This window comes from Mustela putorius, unplaced genomic scaffold (genome assembly GCF_011764305.1).
Source record: "Mustela putorius furo isolate JIRA1106 unplaced genomic scaffold, ASM1176430v1.1 tig00003974_pilon_pilon_pilon, whole genome shotgun sequence".
NCBI classification, from domain to species: Eukaryota; Metazoa; Chordata; class Mammalia; order Carnivora; family Mustelidae; genus Mustela; species Mustela putorius.
Window position 1 is genome coordinate 16,492,160 of NW_025422117.1, and position 19,434 is coordinate 16,511,593.

Consider the following 19,434-nt stretch of genomic DNA (forward strand, 5'->3'; position numbering starts at 1 on the left):
CTCCTTTCTCCCTTCCTGCTCCACCTCCCTAAACTTTCCAGTTTCAACCGCAGATAGCTTTTCAGCCATCTAGCCCGCTCCAGCCCTCCCACACTGGCTTCAAAACGAAGAATCCCCTAAAAGTAGCAGTAGCGTCTGGGGGAGGAAGACAACAGACTCCTGGTACCCGGAGGCGGAGGCCCCCAGCTGCACCGAGGGTGCGCGCTCCCGGCGGGCGCAGCCCACTGCCGCCTTCCCCCGCCCTCCGCGGGCGCGCCCCAGCGGACACGCGCCCGCTCCCTCGGGCGGAGACGCGCCGGGGAAAGCGCGCGGCCGCGAGCCCCGGACGCCATTTTGGAGTCGCTGTCTGGGCCGAGGCGGTTGGGAGCTACGCGGTGGCCGCGGCTCGCTGAAGGAGTCTTTCGCGGCGACAAGGCGTCCCGGAAGGAGGACGCGGGCAGCGCGGGACTGCGAAAGGAGGCTTCTCCTGGGGCAGCCAGAGCCGCAAAGGTGGAGCCGGGTTGGCGCTCGCCGCGGGACCAGAGTCTCGGATGCGGGCGGAGCGCGGCGGGCCGCGGCGGCGGGAGCGCAAAGCCGGGTTCCCGGGGGGCCTCATGTGAGAGCCGCGGGACCAGCCGCCGCCGTCCCCGGAGCCCGGGGTGGTGTGTGGGGGAAGCCGCCCCCGGCAGCAGGTAACGGCGGGAGGGGCAGGGCCCGAGCCCCCCTGTGACGGCGGGGCTGGGGTGCGTCCGCCGACCTTCGTGGGCGGCAGGGCGGGTAGGGGGCGGCGGGTCCCGGGCGCGTACTCGCCGCCCCTCGGGAGCGTCGTGTGGGGCGCGGCGCCCAGACCTCGGAGCCTGCTTGGGGGCGTTTCCCCGCGACGCCTGCTTCAAAACATGTCAACAAGGCGTGGTGCGTGTTTGGGCTCGGGGCCGCTGTCGCCCGCTTCTGTTACCCTTGGCGGGGATTGGTGACGGGCACCGTGGAGCTTGCGCTGTGCCGGGCTCTTCCCGGCGTGGGCTGTGCGGGTGCGTGTAGTGTGGAAAGCGAGGGGCGTTAAGACGTCAAAGCAGACTGCCCTGGGTGGAGCGCGTGAGAAATGTCAGGGAGAGCCAATCCTTGGAGGTGGCGCAGGAGGAGGGGACGCTGCGGCCCCGTAGCCAAGTGGAAAACTTGGCCAACTTGTGATGAGCAGCTTCGCGCCAGCCTTAGGCGTGGGCAGCGTTTCAGGTGGAGTTGCAGACCGAGAACAGGAAGCAGCCTATTAAATGATTGACCTGCATGTCCGAGCGAAGAGGTTAGATTACCATTATTTTGTTGTTGATGATACCCAATCCAGTGCCCCAGATCTTTTAATTAGTTTCTTATTTTTTTCCGCCTTCTTTTGAAATATTTATAAAAATGCCGTCCACTCCGAGTTTCCTGCAAATGACTGTACACACATTGTCACCACCTCACTCTTCCTACCATTTAGTTCCGAGAATTAATCTCTTCCCACTTTTTAATTTCTTGCATTCCTGCCGAAGAATGCAAACTAATTTTGATATTCATGCAAACTAATTTTGATACTCATGCAAATTAATTTTGATATTCATGCAAGTTAATTTTGATAATCGTCAAAGCAGAACAGAAACGGAAAGGGAATGTGATGCCAAAACAGGCTTTTTAGAGCGTAGTACAAATGGGTTTTTTAAATTACTACATGCACAGTTTATTAAAAGTGCTTAATACACATGGTGGACACAGCTGAGTGTTTTCCTCAGCTCTCCTGATGAACCAGTTTACTGCTTCTTTCAGAGTGTATGGAAATATTAATAATTAGTTCAGTAACTCCCTGTGCTCTGCTCAACTGGTCTGTAGTTTTTCCTCATTTTTGTTTTTGTTTTTGTTTTGTTTTGTTTTTCCTTTGGTGCATCATGATAATATCAGTCCCAACAAATGTTCTTGGGGCCTAAGGTGCATGAATTATTTGGGGCCTGGAGAAGTTGCAGTTGGAAATGGAACTGCTGGAGCCCTGAAGAAACCTGATTTTGGTGCTCTGCAAAGTGTCATTGACATTTATTGTCCAGCTTCTTCCTCTGCACTCTTCCTGTTCAAATGTAAGAGGTGTTTTCACTTTGACTAAAAGAAGGAGATTAATACTCTATTGATGTAAATTTTTTGCAGACTGGTGGATACTCTGAATTGTTTAGCTTTCTTTATACAGAAGAGCTTCATGTGTACATAGGTTTAAATACTTTTAGAAGCAATATAAACTTTTTTTGCATGAATAAACGAGATCATCTTGGAAAAGATTGACATTTAAAAATTTTATTAGGTGCCTACAGTGTTCTTTTATTTTCATGCATGAATGAAAATAATACAGAGAACCATTTTTATCAGCATTTGGCCTTGCATTTTTTTCTGTTGCTATATGTACTATAGTTCTGACATATTACAGACTTTTGTTCAGGTATTCATAAACTAGTAAGTGCTTAAAATATACTTTGGCAATCATACAGTCTTATATCTAGTTCAAGAGATTACTATTCCTCAGTGTTGCATATGTCTTTTTTATATGTTACCTTTTTTTCTCCACTCAACTTGGAAAGATATTGAAACATACTTAAAATGGCTGTAGTGACAAAAGAAAGGAACTATTGTTAGTATCAGCAAAGTGTTAGCAAAGATAATTGTGTAAATAAGGCTGTCATTTTATTTTTGTTTATATATCCCTATATTCTAAAGTAAAATGAATCATTCCATCTGTAAGTTGAATAATTATGGTTTTAGAAGATTTTCTCCAGAAACAGACAATCAGCATTGTATAATAAGGAGTAGTAGTTATAAAGACAGCTTCATTCTTTTTTGAACTCTGCATCTCAAAATTATGAGTAGTTTTAGGCAGTCAGAAGAGAAATTATAAGCCAAATTATGAGTTTGCTGGGTAGCAGACTCTTTGTTCTTTGACCCAAATTTTCTATGCTAAAATTAAAGTAAGCCTCCAGGATAAGGTAGAGCTGAAAAATGGGTCATAATGACAGTGTGACCTCAGCCTCTAGTGGGACATTATTCCTAGAAGAGGTTTTTTTTAAAAATATTAAAGACTATATTGTAAATTATACCCTTTCTCTAAAAGGTATAGTAAATTTCTTTTCTCTAAAAGGTATAATCAGCCTTTTCTCTAAACACATTAAAAAATATATTCTTACATTAACACGCAAGTTTTAATCTTTCATAAAACTACCCTCTTGCCATCACCTGTGTCATTCTGTTTTCTCCTTTCCCCTCCCCTTTTGGTTGTTTACTTTAACTCACATATTTGGAAGTAGGATCAGTGAGGAATGTAGTTCATTTATTGCACATGAGCTAAGACCTGGGCAGATTTTTAATGGCATGAAGGGGCCTTTGCCATTCTGTTTCCTTTCAGCCCCCAGTCCTTTCACAAGTTTTGCTGGCTGCTGGATAGAGAGCGTCTACAGAGACATATTTGGTTAAGAGTCATGCATATGTACATCCTTCATCCCACACAGAAATCAGAAATTTTTGTACACTCATATACCAGAAGAAGGGAGTTTGGAGCCACAAGCCATTCTTTGCAAAAGCTGTGACTCCAAACCACTACCCTGCCAGAACTATTCTCTAGAGATAAAAATGTTGCAGGCCTAAACTAATAGGGGTACTAATGATTGGTCTGCACTTACTCCTTTAGTTTGGATCATGCAGTACTTATTTTTTAATTTGGAGTACTTATTTTTTAGTTTAGTACTTATTTTTCTGAATAACAAATCAAAACAAGATCTCTTAAAAAAAAAAAAAGTCCTCTTTATCTGATTACACCTGTAATGCCACCACTATTATAATCCTATTACTATATTATTAATGTAATACAATACAGTATAATTCTGCTTATTATAGTTAATTAATATGGTAAATCTACTTCCAGTATGTGTTTCTCTTACATAAGCATGTGTTCTTGCACTTACTCACACATACTTCATTTGTGTGTCACACACTAATGTCTTTAATGCTGGATTGCTTTCGTGTACCTGAGTTCAGCATTCTCTATCTCTTTTCAAGCCCTAATGCAGTTTAATTCCTCACAAGAACCCTGTATGTTTTTATCCCCATTTTATAAACTGAAGTGCACAGGAAGGTCAATCAAGTAGTTTGTTTGAGGCCCTAGAACCAGTGAGAGGTAGAGCTACAGTTCAAAGCCAGGGAGCTTGATTCCAGAGCCCATTCTCTTAATCACGCTACTGTTTTGCAACAATGACTATTTCAAAGAAACAAATGAAATGAAGGTAGTACATATACACAGAATAAATACATAACCTGGTTCAGAAATACAACTTAGGGTAAATATTGCAGTAGTAACTGATATGTTGGAAGAAGAAACCACATTTTGGACCAAACAATGCATAGTAGGGGGGTGGATTTGCTTATTTTAAGCAAAGATTGGGTCTGGTAGTAATGCATATCACAGACTACTCATTGTGGAAAGATCTGGTGGTTACTTAATTCAAATCCTTTCTACAGGTTCTTGGGACTGTCTCCTTAAATTTAAGAACTCAAATATAGCAGGTATCCTTAGATGACTTTTAAGAAACCTTTGGGAAGTGTCACTGTAGATTCTTTTTTATATTCCTTTTAGTTGACTGTAGTTTTTGAAATACAATTCTTGGTTTAGTTTCAAAATCACGATACTTCCCCTCCCCCAAGTAGTATAGTATAAATAGATGTTTAAAAACACCTGTATAGAATATTTAAATAACAGTTGGTCTCCACTGGCATTTTCCATTTTGTTTGATATTCTCCTTGAATCACTGATCCAGTTCTTTCTGCATGTTTGTGTTTCTATTTATGAACATATATATGCATCTCAGTGATAGTGAGTATTGGCTTAATTTTTATTCAAAAGTTAAATGTGGAAAAAAATGATGCATTTTTCTGAATAGGATGAAACGAGGAGGAAGAGATAGTGACCATAATTCATCAGAAGAAGGTACTGCAGAGAAATCTAAGAAACTGAGGACTACAAATGAGCATTCTCAGACTTGTGATTGGGGTAATCTCCTTCAGGACATTATTCTCCAGGTGTTTAAGTATTTGCCTCTTCTTGACCGGGCTCATGCTTCACAAGTTTGCCGCAACTGGAACCAGGTATTTCACATGCCTGACTTGTGGAGATGTTTTGAATTTGAACTGAATCAGCCAGCTACATCTTACTTGAAAGCTACACATCCAGAGCTGATCAAACAGATTATTAAAAGACATTCAAACCATCTGCAGTATGTCAGCTTCAAGGTAATACTTTAAATCTTTCTTTTAAAAAAAGAAAAAAAGCATATTTTGTTTTGGCTTTTTGTCCTAAACCAATATGTCTTCCCCTGTCTTTAGAATATTGCCTTTTTAGAGAAAGTTCCTAAAAGATTGAGAATTATAGCATACGTTGGAAGCTGTGAGAAATAATTATTTTTGAGCTAAATTACTCCACTGAGTCATAATTACTGTTGATTTTTTTTAAAAGAACAGAAGTAACTTCTAAATAAGTATAAATCATTTACCAAAGCTGACAGTCACATTGCATTATTGTTAATTTGAGGAAAAAGAAATGTACAATAAAATAAAAAAATGTGGAGATTATGATTGACCAAAACTTAATTGCTATTACTATTTAATAGGGACTGAATTCTGGTTATTGATGGCTTTATGATATGGGATCTTCAAATAAAAAGGAGATACAGAAATACTATGTAAAAGGTTCAGAAGAGTATGTTTTAGAGAGAAATAGGCAAAGGTGTTTGGAAGAATGCCAAAGGGAACTGTTTATTTCTTTTTCGTTGCCAGAAGGGAATTCATGCAGTGACGAGAGAAATGAACTTGGGTGGCTTTTTGAGATGTCTAGAATAGTTTAAGGAATCACAGTGGTTTATAGGAGTACAGAGGCTTATAATGTTTTGTTCTGAGGATAAATAATGGAACGTAAACATGTTTACTAAACCTTTAACATACCTGACAGTTGTTGAAAAGGAACACATGGCATACCTGATTACCCATAGGTAGCAGTTGTTAAATAGGTCAGATTAAACCTAGATAAAGTGGTTCTCAACCCAGAGTTCTTTGCCAAAACTAGTCTTGACTGCTCTCAAAGTTGTCATTCCTTCTTAGATAAAGATTACCTGCTTATTATTCCATATGTATCTGAAGAGGAGGAGAGTGGTGGTGATAGGAATGGTTGGGTGCGTTTGGCTGTCTTCCCAGAAAAATGCGCAAAGGCTCTTAGTCTGCTGGGGATATGATTGCTAGCTTTATCAAGGAAAAATAGAAGATGCCTATTAATTGAGTTTTGATTCTAGATAATCAACATATAATATTTAGTGTAAATATATTCCATTCATTATTTGAGGCATAATACTTAGTTAAATGGATGTCCTGTATGTTACCTGGCAGTCCTGAGGGTAAGGGTGAGGGAATGGTGAGAGAATCAGACAAATCCCAGAACTCCTCAAGTGTTGTCCCTCCCCCCATCTCCCCATGAAGAAAGCTCAAGAGCCTTCCTTCGGTTTCAGTCATCTTTGAGTTGTCTGAGTATTCTGTCATAAATTTGAGAAAAGATGAGCATAATAACATAATCTCATAGATCTAAAAACCACTTCCATCCAGGGGTTGGCTGGGTCAGCGTTACTCCTTTACAGCCATATGACACAGTTCAGCTGTATCCAACTTGCATAATCCTTACAAAACATCTTTCTTGTAAGTTTAAACATTTTTATTAGGGATTATTTATTTTCCTGAGAAAATAATTTCTTATTTACCAAAAGAGCCATACCGTAATAGTCTCCTGAGCTCTCCTGATTATATGTGTGTGGAGTTTATCACTAACTAGGCCAGACAGGTGTTAGTAATTATGAGTATAAAACAGTGGTTCTCAAACTTTATGTGTATCATAAACACCGGGAGTGCTGGTTGAGACAAAGATTGCTGGGTGCCACCCCCTGAGTTTCTGACTGAGATGATCTGGGACAGGCCTGAGAATTTGCATTTCTAACTGGTTCCCAGGTGATGATGATGCTGCCGGTCTAGGGAGCACACATTAGGAACCACTTCTGTAGAAATACTTAGTCAAAGAAAAGTACTATAAACAGCTCTGAAACAGTTGACAGTTTTACAGCCAGCTCTTCAGAACATTTTTGGGTTAAGGTAAGGTACATCATTCTAGAAATGAAAGTCATATTACTTTTAACTGTTCTCTTTTAAGATGTTTTTTAGCTCATGGAACAACTAGAGCTCCTTCTCATATCCCACAGGAGTTTTTGTCCATATTACTCTTCACTAGGAAATGTTTCTGTGTGGGAGCAGCTGCTTCTCATTTGATTCAGATTTTCATGCTTGACTGGTCAGATGTCCTCATTTTACTTCACATTCATCTTTCCGTTAATATCATTAGTGATAATCCCAGGTTTTGATTAATTTGAACCTTTTGAGTAAATATTCACTTTCTGGTGCCTTGAAACCTGTGTACCATAGACACTGTATTTGCATGTAGAATTAGATCTATTACCAAATATGTAATTATTTTTCAAAAGCTATAAATTCATGTGTTCCATTAGATTATATATTATATAGTCAGTTTGGAGTAAATCAGCTTAAAAATCAAGTCCTTTATTATATCATAACAAAATTTAAGTCTTGACAGTTGCACTTAAAATTTTTCAAGGAGACTCAGAAAAAGCTGACATTGTACATGAGGGTATATGATTGAAAGAATAAATATTCTTTGTAATGTAATTAATAACTTGCTTTTGTAAAATTAAGATTATGCATAGAAATGTAAATATAGGCATGGCTAAATTATCTGTTCTTTTTTAAGGTGGACAGCAGCAAAGAATCTGCTGAAGCAGCTTGTGATATATTATCACAACTGGTAAACTGCTCTTTAAAAACACTTGGACTTATTTCAACGGCTCGACCAAGCTTTATGGATTTACCAAAGGTATTTGCTGGTTTTGTTACTGGTAGTTACATTTCTTTTTTTTTTTTTTTTTTTATTTTTTTTTAAAGATTTTATTTATTTATTTGACAGAGAGAGATCACAGTAGACAGAGAGAGAGAGAGGGAAGCAGGCTCCCTGCTGAGCAGGGAGCCCGATGCGGGACTCGATCCCAGGGCCCTGAGATCATGACCTGAGCCGAAGGCAGCGGCTTAACCCACTGAGCCACCCAGGTGCCCCTGGTAGTTACATTTCTTGTAGTGACAATGGGAGTGTAAGAAAAATAGTACACTCATTGGAAAACTGGTTACTGTTTAGATTGTTAGGCAATAGGATTTTTTTTTTAAAAGCTTTTCCTTTTTCTGATCACCTTGTGCTTCTTGGTGGGAAAAGTTAAGAGTGAATAAATTTGCAGAGGGTGGGGTGTGTGGGTGGCTCAGTCAGTTGAGCCTCTCTGCTTTTGGCTCAGGTCATGATCCCAGGGTCCTGGGCTCGAGGCCCCCCATACGGTTCTCTGCTCAGCAGAGAGCCTGCTTCCCCCCCACCCCTGCCAGCCTCTCTGCCTACTTGTGATCTCTGTCAAATAAATAAATAAAATCTTTAAAAAGAAATTTGCAGAGGGTTCAACAAGACACCCTAAAAGAGACTAAGTAAAACTGAGAAGCATATTAGAAAAAAGGCATATAGCAGCTCCTTTTTGGACTTTCAGAGCAGATTGGTGAAATTTTAATCAAAGAAAAGTAGACAGTGCCAGTAGTGAGAACAAGTATAGATTAATTATAAAATCTTCTGGTAATGGGTAAAGATTTATTCTTGAGCAAAAATTAGTACAGCTTGGATTAATGCATAGATTTTATTTAAAGAGAAGTTTTTTTGTTTTTTGTGAAGAGTGAACTATTTATATTTATATATATATTCCAACATAATCCTACATGTAATTAGATGGTGTCTCTAATAACTAGTCTCTTAAAATAGAAAAAATACATTTTTAAAGATTTATTTAGTTTATTTTTATTTATATTTTTTAAAGATTTTATTTGACAGAAGGAGAGCATAATCAAGGGGAGCAGAAGGCAGGGAGGGGGAGAAGCAGGCTCCCTGCTGAGCCGGGAGCCTGATGGTGGGGCTCAATCCCAGGACTCTGGGATCATGACCTGAGCCAAAGGCAGATGCTTAACTGACTGAGCTATGTAGGCGTCCCTATTTATTTAGTTTAGAGAGAAAGCACATTCTAGTGGGAAGGAGGGGCAAAGAGAGGTGGAGAGGGAGAGAATCCCAAGCAGACTCCTCCCCCACCATGGAACCCAATGTGAAGCCCGATCCCATGACCTCGAGAGCTGAAATCAAGAATCAGATGCCCAACTGACTGAGCCACTTAGGTGCCCCAAGTGTGTGTTTTTAGAAAGGCAATTGATAAAGGTCCCCTAAGTATGTTAGTTAATGTTGGGTATATTAGCATCTAACAATAATTTGAAAGTTTTTTTTATCAGAGTACACTGCAAACTAAAATCTAGATATCCATTTAACACACCTAACAGTTTAATTTACAAGGATGATTTAGGAAGAAATTGTATTCAATTGAGTGTGTGTTATAACCCAGGTGGTAATAGAATGGAATATCAGTAAGAAATGTATCACCAATTGATTAAAAGTCTTATTTGATGTTGTTTTTTGAGAGAGCAAGCAGGAGCAGCTGGGGTCAGGGGCAGAGTGAGAGGGAGAGAGAGAATCCTAAGAAGGTTCCACACCTCATGTGGAGCCCAATATGGGGCTTGATCTCATGACCCTAATATTATGACCCGAGCCCCTATGCATCCCTACTTGATTTTTTTAAATGGTTCTTTACATACATTTGAGAGAAAATGTTTTCCTCATTTAAGAATGTAAGTATGTGAGTCAGAGCACTGTGGTTCTCAAACTTAATGTGCATGAAAATCACCTGAGAAGCTTTGAGATTTTAGATTACTTTCCCTATCCTGAATTTCCCCCCTCCTTTGAGCAGTACAGGAGATTCTGATTAAGTCAGAGTACTGACTTCTATATAGGAAATTATATGTTCTGAATTTATTTTCTATGTACCTAATTAAAAAACAAATGTGTACATTAGTAGTTTTTCTTTGGGTACTGTGATGCATCTGGTAGAAGTTCTCTCTGCCTCCACCTTGATCCCCATTTTGGCTCTTGTCAAAGATTGAAATAGGGTGTTTCTATATCTTGGAAATCCTGGGAGAACAGAAAAGAACATAAAAGAAGTTGTATTTGACCAGAGATAAATCTGAGGGAAATGGGGAAAGGGCAGTAATACAGTTGTGAGTATGCTAATGACATGTGACTGTACAAGGTCAAAGAATTGAGGTTGATGTCAAAGTATTAAGAGAAGATAGGTCAAAATTTAATTAGTTAACTAGTTATTTAATTGTAGGTGAAAAGAAAGTTAGGGAATGTGACCATGAAAATGGTGTTTCATTGTGTTAGCCTGCCCTCATTCCTTTTAACTGCTGTAGTGAATTTATAAATAAAGCTAAGTGGAGGGTGAGATTGGTTATGTAGAAGATGATGTTGGAGCATATGTCTACCTCTCTTTCCTACTCCTGAATTCCTCGTCCATTGGTTTAGCTGATTCCAAGTTACATATGCTGACCATGCTTTAATTCCTGCTATTCTGCAGTGGTTCCTTTAGGTCAGATTCCAACATAATTATATGTATATAATAAATGCAGTAATAATAATTGGTACATTTGTGGGGAAATATATTGGAATAAAATAGCTTGAAAATATTGTAGATAATTGAACATATTTAAAGGAGTTTTAAACTTGGAATTTTGTTTAGGTATGATTTTTCCTTATTTTAGAATCAAATTTTCTATGAGCTTTTATATTCTAGGTGAGTCTTTCATAGCTTCTGAGTTGATCTTTATTATAATTTTAATGATTATGCTAATAATTATAAATGTTTTAATGGTCATTATCAGACCAAAAAAATGCAGTTCAGTGTTATAAAACAATGGAATAGGGTTTCCAGATAAGATGATACGAAGTATCTGAGAGGTATTCTCATCCTGGATTCCGTAATTTGTCTTTTTACTCACCAGTGACAGTTGTGATTTAGAGACACGCAGCCTGAGGCTTAAAATCTCTTTCTTCTACAACTAAAAATCTTTTCCTCAAAGATAACAAATAGTCACCTCTCTTTTTTGCCATATCTCCAACAACAAAGTGGAGGGATGCTACCCCTATAATAGTTATGGAATATATCATTGGGGTTTAGATGGATCCTTATGTGAATTATATGAACACCCCTCTATTCTCTTCTATGAAGATTGCAACTGTTTTAATTTTTTTTGCTTTTCAGTCTCACTTTATTTCTGCACTGACGGTAGTGTTTGTAAACTCCAAATCCTTGTCCTCGCTTAAAATAGATGATACCCCAGTAGATGATCCATCCCTCAAAGTACTAGTGGCCAACAACAGCGATACACTCAAGCTTCTGAAAATGAGCAGCTGTCCTCACGTCTCTCCAGCAGGTGTGTTGTGTTTTGCCAGATAACATGTTAGTAAAATGTATTGATGCACTTATCAAATTAAAAACTGTGATCATTAACCTCATAGATCGGTCAATATTATTTCATCTTTTTTGGATAAATATTTAATATTAATGTCATAATGCAATAACATAAAGTTTGTGGCATTCCTAACCTAGACACTTAACTTTCACTTATTTTCTACTCTTATTTGGCAACTTGTGTCCAACATGTTCAAGAAAATGGACATACTAAAAAAAAAAAAAAAGATTTGCCTGAGGTTGCCCATTCAGGTAAGATAGAATTTACTCTAATTGTAGTTGAGCCAGCAGGGTGTAGGTTTTGAATCAGAGCAATTTCAAAATTGCTTTTCTTCTCACTGTGTAGAAGGAGGAGAACTATGCTAAAGTCGCCACCTTAGATTTTGCAAAATAACCCTTTTCTTAAGTGGAGTTTTGGAGCTGAGAGCCCATTAAATGGGGAGTAGCATTATGAAAGCTCTCTCCAACTTTTATAGAATTTTCTAAGCATTACTACATTATTCAGTTTGAGATCTTTTAAATTCCAAATGGTTCGTACTGTAAATTAAGTATAAACTTGCACTTGGTATATGTGCTGCCGAAGCGAGCACTAAACTTGCACTTGGTATTATTACTCCCTGAGGCTTCCATTCTGACACATCCTCCCACTGTTGACATCCCTCCCAGTCTTTGGGCTGTGTTATTTAGGAAACCTGTTTTTAAGACCGTTAAATCCTTGATGTCGTTGCAGGATACTTCCCACCTTCTTACCATGACTAAAGCCTGGCTTTCCCCCAAGAAAATGATTTCCTTTTGGATGGAGATTACTTACTTGTCCTCCATGTGTCCTACATGGAGGGTCTTGGTGATTGGAATGGCTAGGTGTATTGCAGTATTTCCCTAGTTGATTCTGCCCCTTCTAGATTACTACTGAAAGTAATAATCTAATAAAAGAGAATTTAAGAAGAATGGACCTTTGGCACTTAATTCTAATGTGACCTTGGTCACATTTTCTGTCTATTTTATAAGTTTGCTGTGAGAGCATGGTCCACATTTCATAGCTTCATAACGTACAAGGTCCTTTGTATCCTTACCTCCTCCTGTCTCTTTAATCTTGTTTGCTATTCATTTACCTTCTGCTTTTACTTGAGTCCTACATAACTATGGTTCTTAGTCCCTGTGTGTGCATTAATACACTGTACTTTGTGGAATTCAGTTTTTCTCCCACTTCTTCCTCTAGCTAACTCCAGGCCTGCCTTCAGAATTCTGGTTTTGTTCTTATTTCCTCCTCTCTGGTTTAATTCACCCATGTGTTGTTTCCATAGTATTCTAAACATAACTTACAGTACTTCCCATACTAGACTATACTAAGAGAGCCGTTAGGTCTCTAGTTTCTCTGTGAAACTGTGAGTTCATTATTCTCTTTATCCTAGCCCATCTCCTGTTCATTTACTTTTATTAAATATATACACATCAATTCTGATAGCATGTATAAACTTGTGTGGTCTTATCTAATGGCTTTGGGCAAGTTGTTCAAAAAGGGAAATGAAAGAGAGTACTTGTAATGCTTTTTAATTTAAGAGTATAACCGTAGAGAATTTCACTTTAAAATTTAATATATTTGCATATTTTCTTTCTATCTATATTTTGCATATTGGGACTGTTCTTTCTCTAAGTTGAAATTAAGGGCTATTTTCTATTCTTTTTTCACTGAATATTTTATCAGACTTTTTTCCCATTTCATATAGTAATTATAATTGTCTTCTTGCTTGATCTAGGCACCATTTGATACTAGTGACTTGACTTGACTGATACTGTATTCTTGATTTTCCTCCTCTGATTTTTCCTACCATTCCTTTTGCTGATTTTTCTTTTCATTCCTTAAATTTTGGTGTTTCACTGTGTTCTGTGCTGGGTCTTTTTTTGTTTTACTCTGCACTCTGGGCTGTGCATGGTCATCTGTGGCTTCAGTTTCATTCTGTATGTTAACACTTCCCAGTTACAGTTACTCTGGAACTCCAGAGCAATGTGTGGAGCTGCCGGTGGCCCAGTTGCTCTGGAGTGTCTCACTGGTACTTCAGACTAATAATGAACTTTCTTTTCTCTCTATCCAAATCTCTTCCTTTGTCCTGTGTGCTGTCTTGGTAAATGGTACCATCCATCCTAGTTGTCAGAGACCTGGCCGACATCCTTGATTCTTTCCTGCCCTTTCTTTTTTTTAATTTTTTTTTTAAGATTTTACTTATTTATTTGACAGACAGAGATCACAAGTAGGCAGAGAGGCAGGCAGAGAGAGGGGGATGGGAAGCAGGCTCCCCGCTGAGCGGAGAGCCCGATGCGGGGCTTGATCCCAGCACCCTGGGATCATGATTTGAGCTGAAAGCAGAGGCTTTAACCTACTGAGCCACCCAGGCGCCCCTTTGCTGCCCTTTCTATATCCCTTCAGTCACCACGGTCTGGTATTTGTTTTCTTTTTATATTGGGCTTTATGAGATTGTAAAGAAGAGATATCATGTTATCTTGGGTAATGATTTATTTCAAAGTATATACACACCTTATGGAGAGTGGAAACTCATTCAGCCATGGCTGAATGCTGTGGCTGAAAGCACAGGTGTCATTATGTTACATTTTATGTTATGTGTTATGTTATGTTATGTTATATGTTATGTTATGGAATCCTGGGTAGCTCAGTTGGCTAAGCATCTGCCTTTGGCTCAGGTCATGATCCTAGCTGGAGTCCCAGGATGGAGTCCTGAACTAGGCTTCTTGCTCAGTGGGGAGCCTGCTTCTCCCTCTGCCTCCTGCTCCCTCTGCCTGTGTTCTAAAATAAATGAAATCTTTTTAAAAAATTTAAGATTTTACTTATTTTAGAGAGAGTATAGTGGGGGAGGAGCAGAAGGAGAGGGACAGATAGACTCTGCACTGAGCATGGAGTCTGATGTAGGACTCGATCTCACAACCCTGAGATCATGACCCGAGCTGAAACCAAGAAGTAGACACTTAACTGACTTAGCCACCAAGGTGCTCCAGCACAGATATCCTTTATCCCCTCTTTTGTGACTCTTATACTGGTGATTCAGTTTATCTCTTCACTGATTGTATTGCCGATATTCTCCTTCCACTGCTGTTAAACTTTATCTTATAATTCCCTCTCTGTTTTGTCACTTCTCAAGCAGTAGTTAAGCACATGAACTTAAGAGTCAATCTGTGTTTGAATTCCAGCTTTGCTGTCTTTAGCTGCATCAGCTTCAAAATAGAAATAATACTTATTTTTCTAGATTTTTTTGAGTATTCATGGGATAGCATATCAAGTATCTGACATACCATAATTACACAATAAATAGTAGATAATGTGATGTGTGTTTTGTTTCTATCCTTGTTTCTAAATACAAGAAATAAATGGTTTGAATGGATCATTTATCAAGTAGTACAGGCTCTCTGTTTGGGGTAGAATTTTTATACTAGGCCATTTCTGAGATCAGGTACTCACCTTTGGTAAGATCTGCTGATAGGGGTTTGGGGCAGTTCTGAAGCACAGTGCCCTGAGTTTAGGGAAACATTTATAGAACTGCTTTCTGGATATGTTAGAATATGTTAGTTATATTTAATATTTCCATTCATGTGAATTAGTTACCTTGGACTCATTTATCTAGTGGTATCTTGCACTATTAGCAGTTAAAACTCTTTGTTGCTCACCTATTAGAAATATTTTTCTAAAATTTGTCTAATTTTTTTTTAAGTTACATTGATTCTTTTATTTGGCTTTGCCTCTTTTTTTTCTTTTTAATTAGGATTAAGTTTTCAGTTTAAAAAAATGTCCTTTGGCCTCTATAGCAATGATCACTTAACTTTTCTTGGCTTAACTTACAAGTTGGGTGTTAATAATAAGTTTTCTAAAGACTATGGCATTGTCCATGCATAACTAGGGTAAACGTTACTAAGTTATGGAATATTAACATATAGCTAATGCTTGAGCAACATGGGTTTGAACTTTGTGGGTCCACATGTGGTTTCTTGTTGTTTTTTTTTTTTCCAATAAATACAGACATATACTATAAATATATTTCCTGTTAAGATTTTCTTAGTATTTTCTTTTTTCTAACTTTGTTGTACGAGTGTAGCACAAAATATATTTAACATACAAAGTATGTATTAATTGACTGTTATCACTAAGGCATCTGGTCAACAGTAGACTATTAGTGAGTAAGTGTTGGAGGAGTCAAAAGTTATGCACAGATTTTTAACTGTACAAGGGTCAGTGTCCCTAACCTCGGTGTTCAAGGGTCAACTGTATTTATTAATAATTTATGATGTAAGTTGTTAAGTGAGCTTCACCTTCTTTTTAAGGTATCAGATTTACTGTCTCATTGTTAATAGACAGAATTAGTAATAGGTTTTTGAATGTTTGACTTTCTGCTCATCCAACCACATAACTAAATTGTAGTTTTGTGATCGGAAAATATGTAAGCCTTTATTGTGAGACATGTACTTGATTAACTTTTTTGAACAGATAATGAACTTGTACAAAAATCTGTAAATAATTAGGTCTTTTTTCTTTCAAGGTATCCTCTGTGTGGCTGATCAATGTCATGGCTTACGTGAACTGGCCCTGAATTACCACTTGTTAAGTGATGAATTGCTGCTTGCTTTATCTTCTGAAAAACATGTCCGATTAGAACATTTGCGCATTGATGTAGTCAGTGAGAATCCTGGACAGACACACTTCCATACTATTCAGAAAAGCAGCTGGGATGCTTTCATCAGACATTCACCAAAAGTGAACTTAGTGATGTATTTTTTTTTATATGAAGAGGAATTTGATCCATTCTTTCGGTATGAAATACCTGCCACCCATCTTTACTTTGGGAGATCAGTAAGCAAAGATGTGCTTGGCCGTGTGGGAATGACTTGCCCTAGACTAGTTGAATTAGTAGTATGTGCTAATGGATTACGGCCACTTGATGAAGAGTTAATTCGCATTGCAGAACGTTGTAAAAATTTGTCAGCTATTGGACTAGGGGAATGTGAAGTCTCATGTAGTGCCTTTGTTGAGTTTGTGAAGATGTGTGGTGGCCGCCTGTCTCAGTTATCCATTATGGAAGAAGTATTAATTCCTGACCAAAAATACAGTTTGGAGCAGATCCATTGGGAGGTGTCCAAGCATCTTGGTAGGGTATGGTTTCCAGACATGATGCCCACTTGGTAGACTGAATGATGTAGGACATGATGAATAGCACCTTAATATTAAGCATATTGTATTATAATAAGAGTTTATATCCTGTAGTTCTGATGTAATTCTATTTTGTGGCATGGAAATTTGATACCTGCATTGAATATGTAAGGATTGTTTATTGGAAGACCCATGGACCAGTTTTGGTCAGAAAACTTCATCTCTTTCTTCAGCCTAATAGCAGTCAAAGCTCAGAAAAAGTTTTTTAAATGTGGTTCAGATCTGAAAGTAATAACCAGTTATTGAAGATTAATAGTCTGAAAGAAACAAAACCTGTGTCTTACAGTATCTGAGAAGTGAGTACTAATAGGTTTTCCAAAGTTATGTTCTCTATGCATTTTTTAAAAATGTAAACTTGACATTTTAGGGTCTTCAGTTATACATACACCTGTTATAAGGTGTTTACTATAGCTCAGGACAGAGCATTTTGTGAGAAAAATGTAGGATATGTCATATTGAATGAAAAAGATTGGTTGAATGTTTCTGAAATATGTTACAGAGCTGTTTAAAGAGGTATGTATAGGTAATTGGATCTCGTAGACAACTGGAAGTGTCACAGTGGTTATAGAAGGATAATAAACAGCCAAGATCAAATTAAAAGAAAAAAAACAGGAAGGGAGGCAGTATTTAACTTTGTATAAACTTTCAGGTTTGCTCTATAATCTGCTAAACCATATAAATTCTCTTCTGTGATGTTAACTATGTATGTGACACTTTGAGGCATCCTATGTAAAGTAAGGAATGCTTTACCAGTTCTCCTTGGTTTTGTTTATCTTTGTTTAAGCTAGTTTTGAAATATACAGTAATTGAAATGAAAAGCTTATCTATATAAAAAAGCCAAATTGAAGTAATTAAAAGTAGAACTTTAAAATATTTATAAATTATTTCCATGAAAGAATATTATTCTCCAGTGAATTTTAGTGATGGCTCATTTTTCCATTTTGGAATTAAATAGTTACGTAAGCAGGGCTTTCAAAAAACATAAAAGGAGCACCAGTGTACAGGTTAGCATAAACAAGTAAACTTAAAAGAGGATATATTTAAGTTCATAATCATATTTTTGAGTAAATATTGCTCAGTGGACTGGAAAATTTTAATAGAAAAATGTCTTAAGTTTTGTGATTGTTAATTTGGTTAAAACGCTGTTTTATATTATTTAAGTTAGGTAGCATTTTTATTACTTTCATATGAATAAAAGGTAATCCACACGTTGCTATAAAAATATTAAGTTTGGGGCTACATTTAGTTTTTTGAGGTATTATATAAGCTTTGATTCTGAGCACTAGTGCTAGTAGATACCACCTTTCCTAAGGGAAATTAGAAGTGATTTACCCCAATTGACTAATACAATAATGCTTGAAATATTTGGAAAGCATCTTGGTAATTATGGAAACTAACAGTCTTACAGATCTAATCTATTTTTTAAATAGATTACCTTCCTAAGAATAAAGTAAAAGGTGATTTTTCAAAGTCTTGGTATTCTGGCCACATATAAATGAGAAGAAAAAAGGCTGATCCAGACTTGGAAATTAAAAGCAATTACTGTAATCTTTTCCCCTCTTACTAAATAGTAAATAGCTTTGTACAAGAAATACCTGTGTTAGTGGATGAAGCTTTTTTCCTTGAACAACTTTGGACAATGGATTTGACAGTACATAATGAGTTCTACTAACCAAAGCTTTATTTGGAAATGTACTTTTTTGTACAAATTGAATATTAATGCTTGAAATACTTAAGTCACTTTATAAGCAAAATGCGTAGCACTTAATTTGTTTATACTGTAAAGTATATGTTAAATGCTTTTATCAATTTGAGAATAAAGATAGTTACTAACACTGTTGTATTATTATAATTTTTAAAAACTACCCTAAAATACATACTTGGTTTTCCAACAAGTTAAGCATACAAACTTAGGGATTTAGTTTTGGATTTGTATTTGATAAATACAGTGTTTAATATTAAGTTTATGGTAGAATGACTGTTTTGAAGATGTAGTAAGTTAAGGCAAATGAAATCTTTTCTTGAGATAAACTCTGATGACCAAAGTGATAGGAAATGACTGTGAAATGTCAATTTATTTTTCAAATTGTGTAAGGAAAATGGTTAAATAAAAAAGAATAGACTATGCTTTTAGAAGAATTATAAAACAGGTGTTTTGAAATAGAATTTTTTTTTAAGATTTTATTTGACAGAGAGACAGTGAGAGGGAACACAAGCAAGGGGAAGTGGGAGAGAGAGAAGTAGGCAAGGAGCCCAGCGCGGGGCTCTATCTGAGGACTCCCAGATCACCACCCAAGCCGAAGGCAGATGCCTAAGGACTGAGCTACCCAGGCACCCTTAAAACAGAATTCTTAAAAGTCCTTAAACCCAGGTAGTCTTTTCATAGAGAAATGTCTTCTATAAATCCATACAATCACAATAGTTTTTTGGGTTTTTTTTTTAAGTTTTATTTATTTAGAGAGAGAGCTGGGGGGAGGGGCACAGGAAGAAAGAGTCCTCCTAAACAGATTCCGTGCTGTGCACAGAGCCTCACTGGGCTCTACCTGGGACTCAATCTCATGACTTAAGAGATCACAACCTGAGTATGATGCTTAATGGTCTGTGCCATGCCACCCAGCTGTCCCAACCAGAATAGTTGCTAAACTATTGAGATTGTTTTATTTCCTGTCTTCACAGCTTCCAGAAAATAACTTCAGTTTCCCTTGGTAATCT

The 19,434-nt window shown here is 37.8% G+C and overlaps 1 protein-coding gene across 4 annotated transcripts; it reads left to right on the plus strand.

Moving 5' to 3' along the window:
• Positions 1-283: 283 nt before the first annotated feature.
• On the plus strand, positions 284-18,557 carry FBXL3 (F-box and leucine rich repeat protein 3). Of its 4 annotated transcripts, XM_004754408.2 has the most exons (6): positions 543-671; positions 1,909-2,078; positions 4,917-5,265; positions 7,832-7,954; positions 11,304-11,475; positions 16,055-18,557. In XM_004754408.2, coding segments are annotated over exons 2-6 (1,290 nt in total). In that variant the 5' UTR covers positions 543-671; positions 1,909-2,076; the 3' UTR covers positions 16,699-18,557. The 4 variants fall into 4 exon arrangements, with proteins under 4 accessions (XP_004754466.1, XP_044926814.1, XP_004754465.1 ...); XM_004754409.3 differs by lacking the exon at positions 1,909-2,078 and having other exon boundaries at positions 284-671; XM_045070879.1 differs by lacking the exons at positions 543-671; positions 1,909-2,078 and adding an exon at positions 362-489.
• Positions 18,558-19,434: the final 877 nt, after the last annotated feature.